At 35.7% G+C, this 22,657-nt stretch overlaps 2 protein-coding genes across 3 annotated transcripts in view; both read right to left on the bottom strand.

Annotated features, from left to right (window-relative positions):
• Nucleotides 1–22,657, bottom strand: part of LOC5568868 (myb-like protein A) — a 397,347-nt gene that overhangs the window by 30,154 nt on the left and 344,536 nt on the right. The window lies entirely within an intron of this gene.
• On the bottom strand, nucleotides 15,130–17,074 carry LOC5568877 (outer dynein arm protein 1). Its single transcript, XM_001652549.2, has one exon. The coding sequence runs from the start codon at nucleotides 16,868–16,870 to the stop codon at nucleotides 15,197–15,199; it is 1,674 nt and encodes a 557-aa protein (XP_001652599.2). The 5' UTR covers nucleotides 16,871–17,074; the 3' UTR covers nucleotides 15,130–15,196.

Genomic DNA, 22,657 nt, shown 5'->3' with positions numbered 1-22,657 from the left:
TCTGTGGCAATATTGGGTGCATCATTTACTGCACAGCATAGTTTGCTGAACAAAACTAAGGATGGTTTCTTTTTCAGGGTAGTTGTATAAACTGTTGTATTAGAGCGGTTCATATTTAAAAATATTTTGAAAATTTCATTTTTCATATCATTTCTATATTTCTTATGAATTGAAAAGAGATCAATTAATATTTTAGCCTTTGGTTGTTGAAGATTTTTATAAAAATATATTCCCCTCACTAATTGCGCTGCGTTTGGTTCTCAAATTTCTCAAACTTCAAGCACTAGCGTATGGAAGAATGGTAGTCGAGAGCTGTCAAAACGTATAGAAAATAATCAAAATTGTGAATAACTTGCAATTAGGAAACCGGATCGAATACTAAGATAAGAAATCAAGCGTAATGTGAATATATAAATTTTTGTTTTTAATTGATCTTCCGTTATGCTTTCTTTGCTTCAGAATTTCGTTTTTAGTACCACTGAGAAAGAATCATCTTTTGCCTTTTTAGTTTTGAATATCGATATTTTTTTCTTTTCAGCAATTTCGTTATTTGAGGTTTGAAGAATGAGTTTGCACCTTATATTTTATGATAATAATTGTATATGGGAGATTGAATTTTCCTACTCTTTTGTGATTTGAACCTCCCTACGGATGCATTAAGGTCGATATATAGGGGATTAGAAATGTGACATTGGATTTGCATTGGGTGTAATTTGTTTAAACAATTGTATAGGATGATTACACCTTCATCGAAAAAATATTCATCTATCATTTGTACTTAAATGCCATAAGGTATGAAATGAAGACAACATCACCAAACAAAACATAAAATTACGCAACACCAGACGGAGCAGTAAATTGAAACGACTATGGGAGCACAAACGGGGTTTGCTTCCGCAGCCTTTTGATAATGCGAGCTTTTTTTTTTATCTCACGTGGAACTGAGAAACGTGTTTATTGAAAATTTTGTTCGTTTTTATTGTGCGATAAAAATCCATTACATCGTCTGGGTGCTTTCACTGCCTGACATGACAGTGCTTCGCTAGGGGGCGCGTTTGGTTATTGCACTCGAGATGCGATGCGGAAAATCGACAACGGAAATTGGAGGGAATGAAACTGTTGCTGGCGGTATTGAACATGTTTCAATTGGATGAAGGTGTGTGGTTGGGTCATGTATTTTTCACGGGTGCTACATTCTCTTTTGTTTTGTGCTGATCGCTTTAAACATTTTGTAAACCATTTTTGAACCGACACATTTTTGTCGCAAAATTTATAATTAAATTTATATTTTACTATGCATATGAGAATTTTTTTTTATTGTATCTTTCTTGTCGGTAGAACAATTGCACTGAACAAATAAAAATAAAATCTTATTCTATTTTTCATGTAAAAGCGTTACTAGGTCTATCATAGGGATGTTTTTTTTACGGAAATATTTGGAAACTAGGGTGATGGTGATGATTACCTGTCAACCTCCATTGCCTTCATAACCATCAGCAAAAAGAGCCCAACTATATGTGGATCAACCACTGAATTCAATTAGCCTCCTATTGATATTGAGGTTTGATACAGGGAAGACACATAGTCCCGATAGGCGGTTTTATGCTTGCTACTGGTAACAGCAGATTCTGTAAATTGCAGGGCAATATAATGATTTAATTATGTATTCTTAGTGGTTACGGAGGTATCCCACCATCTATTTGCAAATAACAAATATTAAATTACATGAGCTGCATTCGATAATAATGATCTGAGTTCAAATTTGCTTCAAATTTAATGTGGCATCCCAGAAAAAGTTTAATGAACATGTTATCCACCGTTTTACGAATCGATTTTAGTTCTAGTTAGATATGATTCAAATAAGAAAAAAAAACGAAAAAAATTTCAAATGTCTCTTTTTTATTGATTCATACAAATCTGCAAAGAAATCTGTTGCCACCTCGAAGCAGAAACAGGGATTTGCAGATCTTTTAGCTGTCCAATGTAGTTTATTGACGATGCTTTTAAGCTAAAATGTATAATCGGTTAACAAATGTCCACATAATCTATTTTCATACCAACATCTTACAATTCTGGTAACCCTTTTCAGCCTTAACTACTCCGAGTCAACAAATAGCTGTGGACTAAATATAAAAGTTAATGGAATGGTGTAATAGCTAATAGAAACATTACTCACAATTAGACAACTATTTCCAGTCGCTTAGTGTACTTTAATCAATAAGTTCAATAGCTTTAAGTTCTTTAACCTGAAAGTTCACGTAGGTTTAATATTTTAGATAGTAATTCATTATACTGACTTTTTAGGCACTTACAACGTAAATTAATTGCTTTTGATTATAAATACCGATAGATATAAAATATTATTTGTAATTGCGAAACCTCAATTTATCCAACAAAAAACTTCATACATGGCATGGTTCTAGATAAATACTACCTACACGGCATTCTGTCGACTCATCTCCCTCTGACAGTTACCTATCGTTCTTCACATTCATGTCATCTTTCAATTCGACAACCTTATCGACACCGAGTGATCGTTTCTGTGCGACAGTCGTAGCAGGTTTAGCAATGTGTGCTACGCTCCTGCTAACAATATTATTAACTGATAGCAAGCTTTTCCTGTCAAATATTTTGAATCCGCACATATACATACCACATAACATGGCAGGTATATTAATGACAATAGGGGTATTCACTTTAACCTGCGTAAAATTTAATTCTGCGTATCTCTCACTACGAAATATTTCGAATGAAATATTCCTTTTCAAATGTCAAACATGAGATCAATGATCTAGTTACCCGCTGTAAACGTCAACCATTCATTTGAAAGGTTGTTGTTTCAGCCCAAAATAGATTTTTTTTCAGAATCAATTTGGTAATTTAAATAATTAAAATACAAGCACTCACCATTTCGCCTCTTTTTCAGACGAAGGCAAATTTCCTAAACAAGGGTAAGCTGTTGGCTAATCAAAATGTTTCCAAAAAAGATTTGGTTTGATGTGTAGCATGATTTGATCAAATGCGCTTCCCGAAATAATCACTTCCGTCAGGCACCTGCACCTAGCCCGGGATCATCTTATAATATTGCTCTGTGGGGATGAGGCAGCCCAATGTGCTCTTTTTGCCTTTAAACGCTACTTGACGGTTCTCCTGATTAAATTAGATTTCAAATTTGTTTTTAAATCATGAAGAATCACAGAACTTTATGGACAAATATAAACCAAACCTAGTTCAAATCCCATATACTATGAGGTTCTATTTTCGCGGTTAAACGGGTTAAACTGCGTTCAAATTTCAAGACCAATGTTAATGGGGAACTATTAGATAATGATTGTCCCACATAGTGATGTTCTGTATACATCGCCAATTTTCTCAGCTTCCTTTATTTGCCTTAGTTTCGTGTCGTCCTTTCTTTAGTTTTCAGCTTTTTCCCAACCGTTCAAGAGAAAAAATAAAAAATGTTTGTTTGTTTGGAGTACTCATTGACATTTGTTAGATATTCAAAGCGCTCTTCGATTGACAGACCATTGAATTTCGAGATTTTGAAATGTTTCATTGTCGGTATATGAAATTTTTAAATAGTCAATATAGCATGACTTACGCTGTTAAGTGAATCCCCTTAATAAATCTTCGAGCTGTTTAGTGGAATACCTAAGAGTAAACGAAATCGGAGGCGGCCTTACAGTTTTTGACAGCATGCGCGTGAGCAAGTGATCTTGCATCAAGAAGCTCATGCGTGAGTTTTGCAAAGCACATCTCAAATGAGTTTGCTCACGCAGAAAAACTGAATGATTGAGATTTGAGTGTGAGTTTACCAACTTGCAAAATGAAGAACTTTTCGCACGAGGATCGTCAAGTTAGATAAATACGACGAGAGCTGAAAAAATCGAGTTTTTTCAACAAGTTGCATACAACATTCTTCGCCATTACGAAAATTGTCGCTTTCTCGGATTATTTTGATGAGTATCGATCCTATTTTCACCCAGAATCCCTAACCTGAATCAAATTCGCATCGTCAATCGAATGTAGAATCAGAAGATAGTTGACTAGGTCAATGAGAAATTCAGAGCAATTCGATGAGACACTCAGGTATAATACTCCCCACCATAAGTATGGAATCGTTGCAATACTGAGTTCTGCAGCACTTTTAACTTTAGCATCAGCAAATCCAGTGCTGAAATTTTTTCAACGAACGCAGGGGCTCAAAGACGTATTTTTTAAAATGACCTCAAAAATACATTGATCTAGCACTTCAGAATCACGAGATAATATTTATTTAAGGTGATGCTAAACTTTTCGAGGTGCTGCAATATTCAGTATGAGTGTTGCAATACGCGATTCCATACTTATGGTGTGTAGTGTATTTGCCAACTACCAAAACAGAACTGGAGAGTTCTAATTTTCAACACTGTTATAAAAGAGTGTTGAAAAAGAGAAATTTTCGGCATTGTTTTTGCATGTGGGAAATCTAGGGTCAAATGTTGTTCATTCTTTTGATTAAAATTATCTGAGAATATCTTTGCACGATTGCCTATTATAATTTTGACCTTCCCTTTGTTTGCGATGTGTTTTAATCCAAAAAAAATTGCAGTTTGTATATGAGGAGCAAATCTTGACGCAATATAACCATGAAAGTTTCTGAGTTCATTTTCGGAAACATTTGGTACCGTAAAACGGGGTAACTTTGATAGTTTTTTCGAAGAAAACTTGAATATTTATGCATGCTGTTTCAAAAAATTTTAGTTCATATTTTTAAAACAAGTACTGGTATCCTAACTATCGATTCCAGTTGATAGATTTCCAAAAGATTTATTCTTAATGGATATATAATTTTTCATATAATCGTAAGTCGGTTTTCTGTTTTGAGGTAACTTTGATAATGGAGCATCACTCGAACAAAATTGAATGAATTACAGAACATTTGTAGGGCGTTGCATATCTCTAGGCGTTTAACGCTATATGGAAATTTCTGACTTAGATTACAAAAATGGTCCCAGTTTGTAAAAATAGTATTCGCTAAGAGTTTTGAGACCGAATTCGAGTTCTACTATAACTAGGCTATCAAGTATAAGTGACGAATTCATTATGACTTCATCAAATAGTGATCGTAGAACAGATTGTTTGAGAGCATTTCAAAATTGCTAAAATCTTCTAAATTTTGCATATATGCATATAAATCCCCAAATGTACTTGATTCCAACGGAAATAGCTTTAACATGAAGTGTAATACTAATACTCTTTACTTTTGCATTCGTTTTGCTCAACAGATTAACAGGAACTTTGTTATTTCGTTTAGTATGTTGAGAGTCTCGCATTATCAAAGTTACCCGCATTATCAAAGTTACCCCGTTTTACGGTATGTTAATTTTTTTAATTGGAATGGTGTTAGTCTTTTCTGAGTATAAAATATTTCAATACGCCCAGTAATGTTGGTAGATTCACACTAAAACCTCAATCATTGCGTGATCTTGCGAAAACTCATTTGCGATGTACTTCGACAAACTCACGCATGAGGTTTTGATGCAAAATCACATGATCACACTCATTCCGTCAACAATGATTCAATCATGCAACCCATTGGAAACCTGCCAAAACCCAATGTTATTGTTTATATGCCAAAACCCAATGTTATTGTTTATATAATGACATCTAGTTTTTTTTTTAATTATTTCTAATAAATTAGCCTTTTGGAAACAATTTTTATGGAAGCATTTATTTTAGAAACGTCTTTTTCGCAAACCACTCGTTTGAACGAAGCTGCGGAAATGAAAAGAATAAGCTTTAAAATGTAAATAACATATAAATGAAATATTTAATAAATCAAATTTGTATTTTTGCAAGTTTTAACTAATCATTAGCAGAACGAAAATTAAATATATTGCTAGAGTTTTTCTTTACAGATCCAAGGTTTAAAAATTTGGTTTTCAGTTCTTCTGGTTTTCCTCACTATCATTCGCTCAATGTCATCCACAAAATTTTGGTGTAATATACTGAAGCATGATATAATGAAACAGTATTTCTGGCCAAATATTTTTATTTTAAAAATGACTAAATCGGTTGTTCTACTTTTCCCCGAATGTCAGCATCCCGAATGTCGTTTCCCCGAATGCCAGTTACCCGAATATCCCGTTTCCCCGAACAGCATTTCGAAAAGTTTGTGGCGCTCATAATTGTTATAAATTCATACATTTCAGAGTGACGTATGCATCGATCATCTGATATGCACCCTTTATTTCATTGGCGGTTTTTTTCGGGTTTAACCGTCCTCGGCATGTTTGCCAGTATGTGTTCACTCGAGAATCACCAAGTATCTCCTTCTTTTAAGGCAAAGTAGGCCGTCATTGAAATTTGTTCGCGTCGTTGATGATTGTTGTTAAATAATGTCATAATGTTCAATTGAAGAAAATCAGTTTATATTGCACTGAAGCTAATGAAAAAATTACAGCTTACTTTCAGCATGTCAGCGCATACAGTGATACTTTTCCGGATCATTATGAACTACGAGGACTGAGTTTTATCACTTTGAAATTGCGAGCTGCAATGTCAACATGGCTGCCCAAAACGAATGACGGGCTACTAAGCCCTAATTGCTTACCGTTATTTCTAGTTCACCACCCTATCACTGAAGACCATTCCTGCACTCTTTTCAACTGCATCATTTTTCGGGGAAACGGGTCATTCGGGGAAATGGCAATTCTGGAAAAAGGGACATTCGGGGAAAAGTAGCACAATCGTACTCTTGTTGTATCTGTTCTTGTTAATACTGATAAGTTATGGTCCGAGGAGTATAAGAGAGTAATAAGTCACTAAGACCCACCTATTTGTCCTAGATGATGAGGTCGAAGTGGAAAAAATGACTCAATCAGCATCTGAGGCTGGTTTCAATTCATGAGACAAGTTCTTTCCAAGATCAAGTGCTTATTTTTGAATATCTAGGAGGTAAACGATTACGAATCAGTGGAGTAGCAGACCTCCTACATTCTAAACGAGCTTCTTGTTCCAAGGAATCTAAATATCTAATGAGATGAAACCTATTCACAGTTACAAAAAACGACTTTGAACCTTATAAGTAGAAGCAATAATTTTATACGCTAGAGTACCGATGCATGGTCAAAATCGCTATCATTCAACCAGCATAGTGTCCGAACCTGATTAAGGGGCGCACTTTTGAGAGTTTAATGGTGACAAACTGTTTTCTCCAAAAGGTATAAATAGCAGTATCTTTTTGTAAAAAGGCTTTATGCAAAATGGTGAAGAATGATAATTGTATAAAAAACGACTACTTCATTATTTCTCAATAGTAATGGATTAGAACGACATGCACTCAACGGGTATACCATAAAAAATCACAGAAAACTGGTCGCAGTGGCTCATCCCGAACAGAAAAAAAGCACAATCGACTAAAACATAGCTCAAATTGAGTGCACCGACTGAAAATCACATATGAAGTTGAAACAGCACAATATGGGTTGTTTCATGGTTATCATTTAATGTAAAATAATATGATAGTCTTGGCGTGATATAATTGAAATGAAAATCGTGCGTAAATCAAGCGTGAAAAAATGAAGTGCGAAAAACTACTGTATGATTAACGACTGAAATGAAGGACAAATTTAAAAAATTTTTGAGAATAGTGTCTCCCAGGTAAACTTGATTGTGAATAAGATGTAGTGCAAATGCCTATGGTGATGAATCTGATAATTGTTTGCCTCAACAATAGTAATAATTGCATAATTGCATTTATTGTTTCTTCAATATCTCACTTTTTGGCAGCAATAGAGTTAATGCGAACACCTACTTAAAAAATAAAAATAAAATGATGAACAAAAAACGAACTTCACTATTGTGTTTGATAGTGAAGTTCGTTTTTTGTTCCTTTTTTTTGGGATTAGACTATACCATAATCTGTGTAGATTCTTGATACCTCTAAGGTAGTTTATGGCATCGGTACCATTCGGATGTTATCAGCAAAGAAAATCAAAACGCCAAATTCACTGTATTTTACTAGTAAGGCACACCAAAAACATTCAGAGATGATTCTTTGTTCTGTCAGCTTCCGGCTGACTAGGTTTCCAAGACTGAACAAACAATTTCACCAGAGTTGTCATCAGTTCAAATGAATACGCCTCAAAATGCGGCTGATTTGAAGTTGCCGAACATATTTGCCTACAGTTCTTATGGGAAAAGCTTCCGAAGAAAACGAGGCTGCCGACAATAGGCACAATGCAATGTGATGTTCGAAGCATTGTAAAAACGTTTCCATAAAGTTTTAACAAGCCTTTTCGTGCGAATCAATAGAGGTTTGAGCAGCGCCTAAATGTAGACAGACAAACACGTAATTTGGAAGCACATGAACTGGCGTAGACGCAGTGGCATATACGGTCTACTGTGGGCCAGGTTTAAATGCAACGTCAATTCCTGTCCCTTCCCCTCATTGGTCTGCATTCTGCCGTGGCAGGCGCCATTATTGCCTAAAAATTATACACTTATCAAGTTTGTTTATAGAAGCACCTGTGAGTGCCGCTGACATCAAACGTCACTTTTGCTGAGATTTCATGCAGATCGGCATTCTGGTTTATGTGTATGTAACATTATTTAATTTACAAGGAAAAATCTTTTGAAGCTTTTCAACAATGTTCCAAATACCTACTGAAATATTTCATGTTATTTTCAATGCATTCTTACTTCAACTGAATACATCAATTAAAATAAGAAAAAATCGCAGTTTATGGGTTTTAAGCTTTACTAAGAGCAACATTACAGTCATCTCTGAGGTTTCCACCTGTGCTATACACGATATACGAATGCGAAAATGGCAACTTTGGCAAAGAAAGCTCTCAGTTAATAACTTTGGAAGTGCTCATAAGCTGAGAAGTAGGCTCTGTCATAGTGGGGGAGGTTAATTCCAAGAAGAAGAATAACATGTGCTATTTTCCACAAATCAATACTATTTGGGTCAAACGTCTCTTAATTCCACTCTTCAATCCGCCCGTAACCTAAATACACAATTCCAATCGTATGGAGAATTCCGGTTCATAAACGTCCCCATAAGCCTCCGCATTCCTCATTTGCCTTTTCATCGTACCAGGAAGAATACTCGGGTCCCATCTTGTTATTGTCAATGAAAGAGGAAAAGCCCGAGTCAATTGGGTTAGGTAAACATTTTATTTGCATACAAATGTTGATAAGTTCACCGTGATTTTCCTTTTTGACTGCCAACTGGACCAAGTTTACACTGTCAAGTCATTCCTGCTACCATTTTACAACAGCTGTCCGCTGGTTGTAAATGGAGTGCATGATTGTTCATTTCGGCTGAGAGGTTACACTTTTCTAATATCTGTTTGGGATGTGTTGGGTTAAAAGGCAACTTTTTGTTACTTTACTCGAATATGACTTTAAGTTATCTGATTTGAGGTGTTTCTCATTCTACAAATCAAAAGTTACGATAATACCGCATTAGTCAACATTCCAACATACATAATTGAAAACTAGAAGAGTCAAGTCATGTAATGGAATGAAACTCCTTAATCTTGTGATGGCAGTTCGTCTTCTTCATCTCAGCTGACACACACTCTTTTGGAAGAAGACCTAAACCGGAAAGACCTATATCCATCATAAACACGTTCAGCAGCATCCCCATACTTCGGCGTTGTTCGCTCCCCCAAAGAAAACAGAAATAAAAGTTACTGAATCATACCGAAGAAATGATTTTCCCTTGTCGTCCGTCGTCATCGTCGTCTCCGTTTTTTTTTTTTGGAGGCTTTAAGTTCAGGTATAGCAAGATGCAAGGTGATATCCACCTTTACTGGTATTTGATGGAAAAAGTTTAGACAGGAGCAAGACGAAGCTATCCTCAAACACGATTAGAAGCGCTTTTCGTAACGATTTTCATTGATTTTCCGTGATGCTTTGTGGGAAAAAGCAATGGGGGGAGATTTATGAGTGGTAGATAGACGACATCGGGTGGGCTGTTTGTATTTGCGCTTTTGTTGGGAAACAAATCTAAGAGAATAATATATTTACCTCTTCAATAAATCTTTTAGAGAGAAAACGAATTGAACTTTAAGCGTAATAATCTTATCGGCGTCCAAAAACGTTTCATTTAAGGTGTTAGAGTGATATTGACATGGATAATACATGGTCATGGATAAAGTATAGTTTTTGTACTCAATATTATTGTTAATGTTTAAATTTTGTGAATCCAGCAGAAAATCTGGAAAAAAGAATTAGAGGTTGATTATTTTTGTAAGAGAGTATATTTTACGAAAAATGTAACGAAATGCAGCTTAGTCGAAGGACTGAGATTGAGCATGAGCATGGGCATTGAGAATTTGTAGTTGCTACTCCATGTTGACCAGAATAATCGAAATTGAACAAGGAACCAATGTAGCTTGGAAATAGCATATAGGGTTCACCATACTGCCATTTCAAGACCAGTGAAAATAAAAATCTGACTTTATTTTACAAAACTTGTTTTATGACAGAAAGTGCGTGTAGTAAAAAGCTGAAACAATATATTTATCAGCGACGATATGATAATTGATCGGACTATAACTTATTCAAATTAAAATTTTAAACTTAAGCATGTAAAATTTGTATTGGAACTAAAAATGCGATTCCCGTGGTCGACTTGAAGATGGTCAAGAATAAATCCTTATATTTACTTTAAACATGAATAAATTAAAAATTAAAGTTGTCTATCCAAGAGAATAGGGAAAAACCTTTCGTAATTTTGAAATGTGTTATTTTTATTACTATTTGAAATATCTGAAGAGTTATAACTTCGTGATGTTGTAGAGAAAAAAATACGAGATTTTTCGATTTTTTTCAATTTTTTCAATTGTTCTGTAACAAAGCCAAATAAAATTTCAAACAAAATTCTATGAAAAACATCCTTGATACAATGTATCTAAACTCACCCCGGCGAAATATTTTGGTAAAAAATATAACTAGTTATTTTTCAACAAAAACAAAATATAGGGTCTGTGCTGACCAGATAAGAATTGATTTTTTTAAATCAAAATGTTCAATGTAAACGATTATTTAATCAAACAAATTTATCGCAGATGCTGTTTGAAATAGCCTATAAAAAAATATAAAAATATTTGAGTGTTTGGAAAAGTACTATGATTTCCATTATCAAAGTCGTGCCCATACTTTCTGGGACACCCTATATCTTTGTCAATGTACATTTTTGAGAACTCCAAACATTGTAAAGTCAATAATGACGCCGGCTACGTCCTCACTATTGTCCGGGAAGGGAAGGAATGTTAGAGTTAGGGTCTTTTGTTACTGGAGACCGAGATCATCTGTGCATCTCCAAGGTTTTGTGACAGAAAAAAGCTGTTGTTAGTGGGAGAGTTAAAAAGCTACATGTACTGGATTCACCTTGGTAAGTAATTCATGAAGCCTCAGCCTAAAAATTAATCAGGCTAAAAAAAATCGTGTCTCCGTCTACTCTTTCTGTGTCGAACTATTTAAACTATCTTAAAAAAATTAAAAATAGGTAAATGGTATGTGTATCACAATATGTCCATCTATCTATATAAATAAAAATGGAGTGGTGTTTGCATGTCGCGATATTGCTTGAGAACGTATTAATGGATTGCCGTAAGTTTTTCACAGTTGAGCGGTTCCACGCCGTTTCGCAAACCCAATTATTTTTGTATTTTTTGAATCGCCTGAAAATTTGCATACAGATTCTTTATGACCAAAAATGCCATTATGCACTTTCAGACCACCATTTTGAACCTCGCCTTATTTTTGAGAAGGGCGTATCGGAAAATGCATGGCTAATCTTTAAAAAACTGTAAGTCGAAAACGGTTACAAATTGCTGATATACCATAATATTCTGAAAATTGTGAAGTGTAATACAGTTTGGTTCTGCAACAAATATATATTTACCATTACTCTGGGCTATAAGGGGGAGATCCCCCAGTACCGGACACCGTAATTCAAAATGGTTCCGGGTCATTTGGCCGAAATTGAAAACAACTATGAACTACAGTTAGCATGCACTTGTAATGAATTTGAAAGCTGAATTTCGAAGAACTTATAAAGCTTGTTCGTAGTCCAAGAAATAATCTTCAGCAATGATTGAAAAACACCTTAACTGCAAACAATTTTTCACTTTTCTGCTAGCAGTAATAGCTGCAAGCAGAGGTTTTTACGTTTGTAGGCAACTTTCGATAGTAACTAAAACGGTCTACGACTTATTCGTCCTTCTGCAGGATCAGTTTGCTTTGATTCCTGGAATCGTACTGAGTAAATCATTTCATAGGTCCAGTAGCCAGAAGTTTTGGAAGGAAGAATCTTTTCTGAAAATTTAAGCAAATGTAATGCAAATTATCATTAAATCAGTGTTTTCAAATAAAATAGAAGTCAAATTCTATCCATAAGTGATGAAACCAGTATAACTCGAAAGAATAGCATATGTTTAAAAGAAAGATAAATTTCTGATGAAACCATTAAAACACTTGAAACCTTAGCGCAACGTTGGTAATCCAGAGATGAATCAATCATCAACTTAGAGTCTTGATGCAATATGTGGAGCTCACAATTTTGTCCTGAATTGACAGGAATTCTCTTGGAACACTCATATGTCTAGTCACATCATAAAAATCAACAAAATCATTAGCTGATCAGTTATTGAGCCTCATTTATGAATCCTACACATCAGTGATGTAGCAATTTTATTATTATTTTGTTCGTAATTCGGTCAAACCAAAGACGAAATAAAGAACTCCATGTCCCTTGCAGTTGTCCAAAATTTTATGGCACATAAGGTAATAGAGCAAAATCTAGAATGCTGTGAAATGTGTACTGCGATCTGTCAAACTTGGGTACCTTTTGCAGTACCAAGGAACTAAATGCAGTACTAGAAGTGGTACCCAACCTGAACCCGAGTGGGACACACCTGTCCAAACGGCATTCGGTCAGACGACCTGTTCGGCACAATAACATTCGGCCAAACGGCATTCGGCCAAATGGCTGGACACCAATCAAAACTATTTATTTTATAAGGTCTTGATGCCTATTTATGAAATCGTTATTTATTAACGTTTTTGTAACGCACGAAAATAAATTTGAAAAAATAAATATGAATTTTGACAATGCTTTTTGATGATGTATTTTAGTACCAAATTGATCGATATAATAAGGTGGCACCCAATATTGGACACGATCTTGAAATGCCTCGAATTTTGTAAATTTGTGCATCATTGAATGTTTTCACTCTAGGATAAGTATTTAACTGCCAATGCAATAAATTTGCAACATTCACAAGAATAATTTGAGTTTTACTTAGTGTGCAAAAGGATCATCAAAAAACCTCTTTCATATATGCTGAAAAATAACACATATTACGTATTTTTCCGAATTTCCATTATTCTTATTTCTATTGCATATATATACTGCCGTGAATTGCAAGTCAGTCCCATCTGTATTTTCGTCAAAATTGAGTTGAGCTCAGTTTTTAACATCTCTTCCAATGCTCTTTCAGTTGCACTAATAAAATAATATTATTTGTTCGGAAAAATTAGGGAAAAACAGCAAGTCAAATTGTCCCACAATGAAAAGTAATCGCATATCAGTCCCACTACAGACTTTCGCACCGTGTAACACAAATATGTTACTTTTTTTGATCATCTTTTTTTTTCTCGGAAAGTTATCGTAGTGAAGAGCAAGTGGTGAAGGTTTCATTGAGATTGAGGGGTCTATTTTGTAATTCGAGCGAATTATTATGACTCGTATGTAGCCATTGTCGATCAAAGTAAGCATGCATATTTCAGATGTCACCCGTCAGCTCCCATGGTAATCTAGTCACTTAGAGTGACTACTGTCGATAAACTCGAGTGACAGAGCCAAGTCGAGCGACATTTTTAGTCTACAATGACTCCAGTCGAGTCGTTTTTGATCGACCCGACTTATAAAATAAAGCCCTGAAACATGTTTCAATCCTCTGGATTTTTTTTTGAGTATTCGTATGGACAACGAGTTTGAATACTTCACAACCGATTTTCTCAATGCCTACTTTTTACAGATGGGACTGATTTGCGATTCACGGCAATGTAATACCATGATCAACAAAATCCATGAAAAATGAATATATTTGAGGCTTTGGTGCAAAAATTACAAATATATCATGTAACAAATGAAGCTGTCCGAAACTGGGGCACAGGAGTTTGACCATTTTTAATTCAAATATGGCACAACATACATTCTCACTTTCAAATTTTGATGATTTTCCATAATTTTTTTGAGATCAAAATTATTTTTCCATGTTCAATAATGATTGAATTAGAAATTTAAGGCGATACGTCCACTTTTCATCGGTTTCAAAAATCCGTTTTGTTTTTTCATAAAAGCGTGCTTATTTCAAGGATCTGTTATTCCGCGCAACCATTCCTCTCTATAATAGCTTCCTTTTCTTCTTCTACACAATCCAACATGGTTTCCGGTATTAGTGGTTGTCCGGTACTGGGGGATCTCTCTCTAACATTTTATGACCTCCGGAATTGCTTCTTTGGCCACTTAGTAACCAATTTTGCCTTGAACAGTTAGGTTAACCGAATAACATTTTCAATATGTTTTGCGTCAAAATAATTCTCTCATAATTCCAAAGAGCTGCTTTTTAGAATATTCATTGCAAAACAGACTCTTTGCTAAAATGACCAAACCTTAATCCGTTTGGCACTGATTCTGGCCTGCTATATCCGGCTAAACCCAGTGTTTTGCTTAATTTACAAAACGTAAGACTTACTGATTACTGATAATTTTAAATCGGTGATTCAAAACTGGGTCACCCGACTACCGAACGTTACTTTTCTGTTCATCTCTTCAGAATAGTTCTTCAAAAATAACAAAACGTAGAATTCTAATTTCTCACTGAAGATTAAACGTCCTCGAATTTCAGTACAACTCGTAACGGCAAATGTACAGCTTGTACCATGTTGAGGGACTTAAATTAGAATCCAGCCGGTGGGGGATCTTTTAGTAATGGAAATTAGTTCTCAGTTAATAGCTGTGGAAGTGCTCATAAGAACACTTACCTGAAAAGCAGACTCTGTCTCATATGGAACGGGAAAAAAATCCGTTGGTTTGGAAACGTATTGTAGATCGTAGGAAGATTAATGCATCCCCATGGATGAAATGACTAAAAATTTATTGTCACAACGATTTAAATTTAGATGGTTTTCATTGGTATCTCTTATTGACCAGAATCCGCGACCGAGGAAGCTTGCACTTGCTTAAATTATGCAACCGGTACTGCATATCCGGGGCTTTAACCTTTGCTTTCATTCCCTCCCGGATTTCAGACATCTCCTTCGGGAGCACAATGGCCTCATCGTACTTATTGACGTCCTGTCCCTCGGCACATTCCGCACATTGTTGAGTAGTTACAACTTCTTCGATGCGAATAATTTCCTGCGAGCTGCGAGCAACAGGTCGCCTCAGAGCTGGTTCTTCCTCGGGTTGTAGATGAGTGTAGACTACCGCCAGACGCTCGTTCAGTTTGATTTCCAGTGCCGCTAGGAATCGTTTCACGTTGTGTTTGGTCACTTTCCGATGCTCACCTAGGAGGTTTTTCACGTCCGATCGATCATACCCGACATCCAACAAAATTTCGTCAATTTCTTCAAATTGCTCAAGGAGCTCCGAATCGTTTGATTTCACCGTTGACTGCAGTTTTTGAGTTTTCTCTGTCTCCTTTAGTAGCTTTTCGTGCAGCTGCTTGAAAGCATGATCTTGGCTTACTTCTTTTCTAAGCTTCTGTTCCTTCAAGTCATTCACACTTGTGTACAAATCCATGAGGATACAGTTCAGCTGTTCATACTGGTGATTCAATTCGTTCAGGTAATTGAAATGAGCGAAAAACGTGTCTTCCTGTTTTTGATACTTCTCAATCAAATGCGAGATATCTTCAACTCCACAGAACAGTTTTGTCTTTTCGATGATTTTTTGGTACAGTTCAAGCTTCCTTCCGTAATCGTCTTTCATCATATTTCTTCGGCGAACCTCTCTTGGATCCAAATCGCACATATCCCGATGGAAGCCCTTCACCCGCAAAAACTCATGATTCTTTTGGTCGTTATTGATTCTTCGTTGTAGCTCCATCATTTCCTGTCGTTGAGACTTCTCTTCTCTTGCAGCGTGATTCTTGACGGCGTCAATTTTGTGGCACAGCTCCTCCCCCTGGTTGAACGCCAGTATCGTCCTTTCAATCATATCGATCAAAAACTTCTTATCGTACCCCAAAGTGTCTATCATCCTTCTCCAATGCTGGTGAAATAGCTTCCTATCCACCAACATATCCTTAATCACGCTTTTCAGTTTGTGGTTCTTGGTGATATTCGTAGCTTCCCGCTTCTTCAGGTGATACAATCGATCTTCCAACGTCGCTAGTCGTTTCTTAGCTTTCGTAACCCGATTGTAGAAGAAGTAATCCGACTGCGAAACCTTCTGAAGCTCCTTCCTCTCCTTATCGAGCCGCTTCATTTGCGATTCCAGGTGACGAATCTCCGTTCGAAGGCCGTTCATTTTCAAGTCCAGATCATCCTGCACGCGAACGTGGGCTTCCACCAGTTGAACCTGCCGATCGTATCGTCGAACGTGACAGGGAGCGTACGCAACCTTAAGCTTGGTTTTGAGTTCCGTCTTTTCCCGTTGCAAGTATTTGAGCTTCTTCTCCAGACATCGCATAATCTGAACATCTTTGGAAGCGGCAGTTGAATTGGCTATGTTCAGATATTGGCGCTGCAAGCGAGTAATTTCCTTCTCGAATGTGCGATCGACCTTGAGACGTTCCTCGGGGCTAAGGTTTTCGTCCACCTCGGGCGCAATGAGGAAGGCTTCCTGGGAGTCGGACATTTTGTTTCTCGCTTGTGCTGGAGAAGGCACAATGACAGATAATGGACTTGTTATCGTAATAGAATCAAAGTAGCCAACGATTACTCCAGCAGACTCTGTCGAGGGATTATCAAGTAACTTTTAGCCTGATTCGCTGCTGACAAGTAATTTCTTAACCTATTTTTTTTTCTTTTATTTTTTTTTGTTTTTATTTTTTTATTTCTTTATTAGTATCATTCCAAACATTACATTCATTTCTCATATATAGGTGTTCTGTGTTATTAGACAACACTATCATCCTAAGTTGGTAACACAAATTTAAGATTTTATTAACAACATATTTCATTTCATTTGCCGTAGCAGTTCAGATTTTTTACAGGTGAGGTGATTTCACATGCTTATAGGAGAAAAAACAGTTTTTAATTTACTTAACCTAAGTATATAACGCATTAATCGTGACAATAGAAGATTGTAACGATTTTTGCCTGAAATTATTAATAATTTTATTTGAAGAAACAAACGTTTGTTTCAACATTGGATATTCTATGTAACTCATTGGTACTATACAAGGGAGGAAGCCTAAGAATCATTTTCAAAATTTTATTTCGAATCCTCTGTAGAGCTTTCTTTTTGGTATTACAACAGCTAGTCCATATTGGTACAGCATACAACATGGCTGGCCTGAAAATTTGTTTGAATATCAAAAGCTTGTTCTTAAGACAAAGTTTTGATTTTCTATTAATAAGGGGATAGAGACATTTTACATATTTATTAAATTTGGCTTGAATGCCCTCAATGTGATTTTTGAAAGTTAAATTCTTATCTAGCATGCACCCTAGATACTTAACTTCATCTGACCAATTTATTGGAACCCCTCTCATCGTGACAACATGTCTACTTGAAGGTTTCAAATAAAGAGCTTTAGGTTTATGTTGGAATATTATTAGTTGAGGTTTGGAAGCATTAGGAGAAATCTTCCATTTTTGCAAGTATGAAGAAAAAATATCCAAACTTTTTTGCAATCGACTACAGATGACACGCAGGCTTCGTCCTTTGGCGGAGAGGCCTGTGTCATCCGCAAACAAAGATTTTTGACATCCCTGAGGTAACTCAGGTAAGTCAGATGTGAAAATATTGTATAATATTGGTCCCAAAATGCTGCCTTGAGAAACACCAGCTCTTACAGGAAGTCTTTCAGACCTGGAGTTCTGATAATTAACCTGAAGTGTACGATTTGACAGATAACTTTGAATTATTCTAACAATGTATGTTGGAAAATTAAAGTTTTTTTAATTTTACAATCAAGCCTTCATTCCAAACACTGTCGAATGCCTTTTCTATGTCTAGAAAATCAAGACCGATAGAATAGCCTTCAGATTTGTTGGAACGAATCAAATTTGGTACACGTAAAAGTTGATGAGTGGTCGAATGTCCATGGCGGAATCCGAACTGTTCGTTAACAAAAATTGAATTTTCGTTGATGACCATCATTCTGTTCAATGTGAAGTACAAAATCATCACACTTTTATTCCAAAGCAAGCCTTAAATCGCATAAAAAATAAAATCACGCTCTCTTCCGGTTTGAAACATGCCCTCACATTTGCACTAACAACAGAAATGAAAAATTATGCAAAATTCGTGATACCCAACTGACATTTGAACGATAGAATTTGCATATGGTAATTTGCTTGTAATTTGTAGGATTATTATATCCCTTTTATCTCCCCCTTACTACCGGATATGCCATCGGGACTAACTGAGGCTGCTGCGGAAAGAAACAAAAACGCAAAAACCAAAACTTTGAGCTTTGCGATCTGCAGCGAACGGTATGCCATGGAAGCAAATCCCCTCTTCAAGCCCAAAACTCTTAAACAACACATTTTCCCACCCTGCAGCATCTTGGGATCCCCGTCATCACTCATCGTTCCCTTGTTTGGAAGGATATGGCAGAAACACCGCAGGACCTCCAATCTTGGCATTTTGTTCGTTGTTTCTGAGTAGGCAGCCATGGTTCAAACTCAACCTAACGAGCTCCAGAACAAAGATGTATATACGGTTTGCAACGTTGATTGCTACTTTTCATGCAAATGTGATTTACTTCTCACACTCACTCGAGTGTTGTAGAGGTTAGAATGAAGAGTAGTAGCATCCGGAATTTCGAGGTTATGATCAAACAAGAGGAAAATGGTTATACCTCTTACTTAAATGCAAAGCAAAACAGATATTCATCGTTTAATGGCCATCGAATTTTGCAATTGCTGTTAAATTAGCTTCAAATGGATTTCAATAGAGAATTTAAAATATTTAAACAAGAACATCAAAAAACAAATTCCGAATAATCAAGTCCAAAATTCCGGATAATCGAATCTCGGATAATCGAGTCCCCGGATAATCGAGTCTCCGGATAATCGAGTCCGACCTGTATTGAACAATACATTTGCACCTTTTTTAAATTTTCCATACAAAGCCTCCAATTAAGCTTTGATTACACAGTGCGTGCAATGCACGAACATTTGTGCAAGTTGCACTAATGTCTGCGCGAACTGTGTAACGAACCACTAGAAAACTTTTTGTAGGAACATATTATTGCACTCAAATATATTGGTTCGTTGAACTTGCGTTGCACAGCAACTGTAGAAAGTTGTATAGTAAAATTCAATTCGTCTTGGTCAGATTGATAATGAAAACATTGGTGTTGGAAGAATGTTTCTCCAAAGGCTCTTCCAGAGATATCCGCAGGTTTTTTTTTGAAGATTACTCCATGGATTTTACCATAAATTAATTCATGAAATATCTGGAAGAATTTCTCCATGAACTTTTCCAGAGATTTGTTCAGGAATTCCTCCAGAGATTCTTCCAGATATTTTCAAGCGGTTTCTCATGATGTTTCTGCAGAGATTCCTCCAGAAATTCTTCTAGAAACTTCTTCAAACGTTCCTCCAGAAACATATCTAGAGGGATTCTTGAAAAGATGTCTCCAAGGATTTCTCCAGGGATTCCTTCAGATATTCCTGCTGGGATTCCACCTGGAATCTCTCCTGAGATTCAACAAGTAACTTTTTCATAAAGCGATGCTTCAAGAAATTTCTCCAGTAATTCTCCTTGCGATAGCATCAGCAAAATCGCTACAGGAAATACTTTTAGGTTTTTTACAACGATACAACTATTTTTACATATCCTCCATGGCTTCACATAGAAATTTATCTACAAAATTGTTCAAAAAATACTTTCGATGATCGTTCTAAGAATACCTCCAGACATTCTACCAGAAGTTCCATCATGAATTCCTCCAGGAATTTAATCAGATATAATCCCGAGATTTCTTCCTTCAAGAATTTTTCCAGAAACTCTCTCCATGAAGGAATTTTTGAAGAAATCCGCTGATAAATTCCTAGAAAAATACTTGGAAGGATTGCAGGAAACCTATAGAAAACATATTTAGAAATCTCTGGAGGAATCTCTAGAGGAAATTCTGGGAGAACTCTTAGAGAAATCTCTAGTTCAATTTATGGAAAATTTACCGGAGTTTTTGGAGGAATATCCAGGATCCCTGGAAAATATCTGTAGAACTACAGTAATGACCCGATTTTGTCTACCCCTGATTTTAGCACCCTTTGTTCCCGATTTTGTCAGCCTAAAATTTATATTTATTTTTATTAGACCAAACACATCTATACTGCCAATATTGGTTGCATAAAGTCAATTATGACTTTGGCCACGTCTATACGATCATCTAAAGATCGAATTTTTCAAATATGAATTTTTTTATAATTATCCATGAAATTCATCAATATTACCTTGGCTTACTGTACATAGAAAAGTGAAGTAAAAAAACAATGTTTATATTAATAAAATCATAAAAGTAAGTCCTTTAGTTGAAATAAAACTTGAAATCTGTCGAAAAATTTTATCCCGATTTTAGCTCTTTCCCGATTTCATCAACCCTAAATGCAGCATGGGGCTGACAAAATCGGGACATTACTGTATTTTAGGAGGAACTATAAAAAGGGGTTACAAAAGTAATCTCTGAAGAAATTTCTGATGAAACTGCAGAAAAAATCTAAGAAGGATTACCTGGATAAATTGCTGAGTCACATCTAGAGTTATCTTTGAAGAAATCTCTGGAGAAAATGTCTGGAGTATCCTTAGACAAATTTCTGGAAGAATTACTGTAGAGTATCTGGAGAAATCTCTGTCTATCTTTTCCTGGAAAAATCACTGTAATAATCTCTGGACGTATTTCCAAATTTATGGAGAAATACGTGGAATAATCTCTATTTTTTTTCTAAATCCCTAGAGATTTTTTTGAAGAAATTTCTTGTTAAAGTCTTTCAAGAATCTCTGGAGAAATAGGTGCTGTAGAGATTTGGAGAATGTTATGAATAATAGTGAAGATGAACCAGCCGTGGGTTGAAAATTTCTCTAAAAAGATAATAACAATAAAAAGAATAATAAAACGACCCACTGGGTAGCAATACAACGTTAGCCGGAACGACTAGTCAAAACTGAAATGCTGGAAGGTTTTTTTTTTAGGAAGTCCTCAAAAAGTTCTGGAGAAACATTTAAGAGTTCCTGAAAAAATCCTTGCAAGAATTATAAAGGGATAATTTGGAGAAATACTGAACATTGCAAAACTGGATGAGCATCGGAAGAATTCGTAAAACAGTCCCTAAACAATTTCATAACTATGAAATAAATGAAAATTTGGAGGAATTCGTAGCGAAATCTCTGGAGACATTTCTTGAATAAAATCTCAATGAACAATCCTTAAATTTTTTGAAGGGAGTTTTCTGAAAAATTTATTAAGTTAGGTAAAGAATGAATTCAGATAAAATCCATGCAGTATTCCAGAAGAAAGCCATAGAATATGAAATAACAAAAATAAATAATGTTCCTATAATTGTCAAATTTAAAATTATTTGGTTATGTTTGGTTAAATATGATAAGCTGTACTATAAGTTGACCTTATCATTTTTGTCGTAAACAAAAAACTTGAATTCATCCAGGAGCTTATCACAGGATGCTTTCGAAAATATTTTCAAATATTCCTTCTTCTATTAGTCCAAAGATTTTAATTAGTTTTTCCCAATTTTCTTTCACTAATTCCTCCAGGATTTTGTTTTCTTTCAGATATTCCTTCAAGAAATCCTTCCAAACTTCTCTCTCAGATTCTGCCTGTAATTAACTCAAAATAAAATACTGAATCTGGCAAGTTATTTGAAATTTTCCATTCTTAAGTAATTTCAGTGGTAGTATATTTAGTAGTTTTTTTTCTTATATTTCTCCAGGATAAACTTTAGGTCGCAACGACTTTTCTTAGATTGGTTCCGATAGGGCTCCAGGAATACCTTCGATTATTCATCCAGCAATTCTGCCGGAAGTTCCTCTAGGGATTCATTAAGGTATGCTTCCAATCATTCCTTCAGTAAATTTTTTGATGGAATTCCTCCTGGAATTTATAAAATGAATCCTGCAGCGATTACTCCAGAGATTCTTTCAGAGATTCGTGAAGCGGTTTCTAATGGCATTTTTTTTTAGATTCCTCCAGAAATTCTTCAAGATTCTTCAAGAATTCTTCCGGGAAAACCTTTATATAGATTCTTGTGGAGATGCCCCCAAGGATTTCTCCAGGGAGGAGTTCAGATTTAACCTCAGAACTTCCTCTTTGGATACTTGTCACATCTAGGGATCCTACTAGAAATTACTTTATGAACTCATAAAAGGATTCCACAAGAGTTTTCTTTCAGGAATTATCCCAGAGAAACCTCCAGGTAAGTTTTCATTGAGGAAGTCAATTGCAGAACTCTT

The sequence above is a fragment of the Aedes aegypti genome, chromosome 2, assembly GCF_002204515.2.
Source record: "Aedes aegypti strain LVP_AGWG chromosome 2, AaegL5.0 Primary Assembly, whole genome shotgun sequence".
Classification (NCBI taxonomy): Eukaryota; Metazoa; Arthropoda; class Insecta; order Diptera; family Culicidae; genus Aedes; species Aedes aegypti.
Note: the sequence above shows the minus strand (reverse complement) of the source record. Positions and strands in the feature narration are given on the sequence as shown.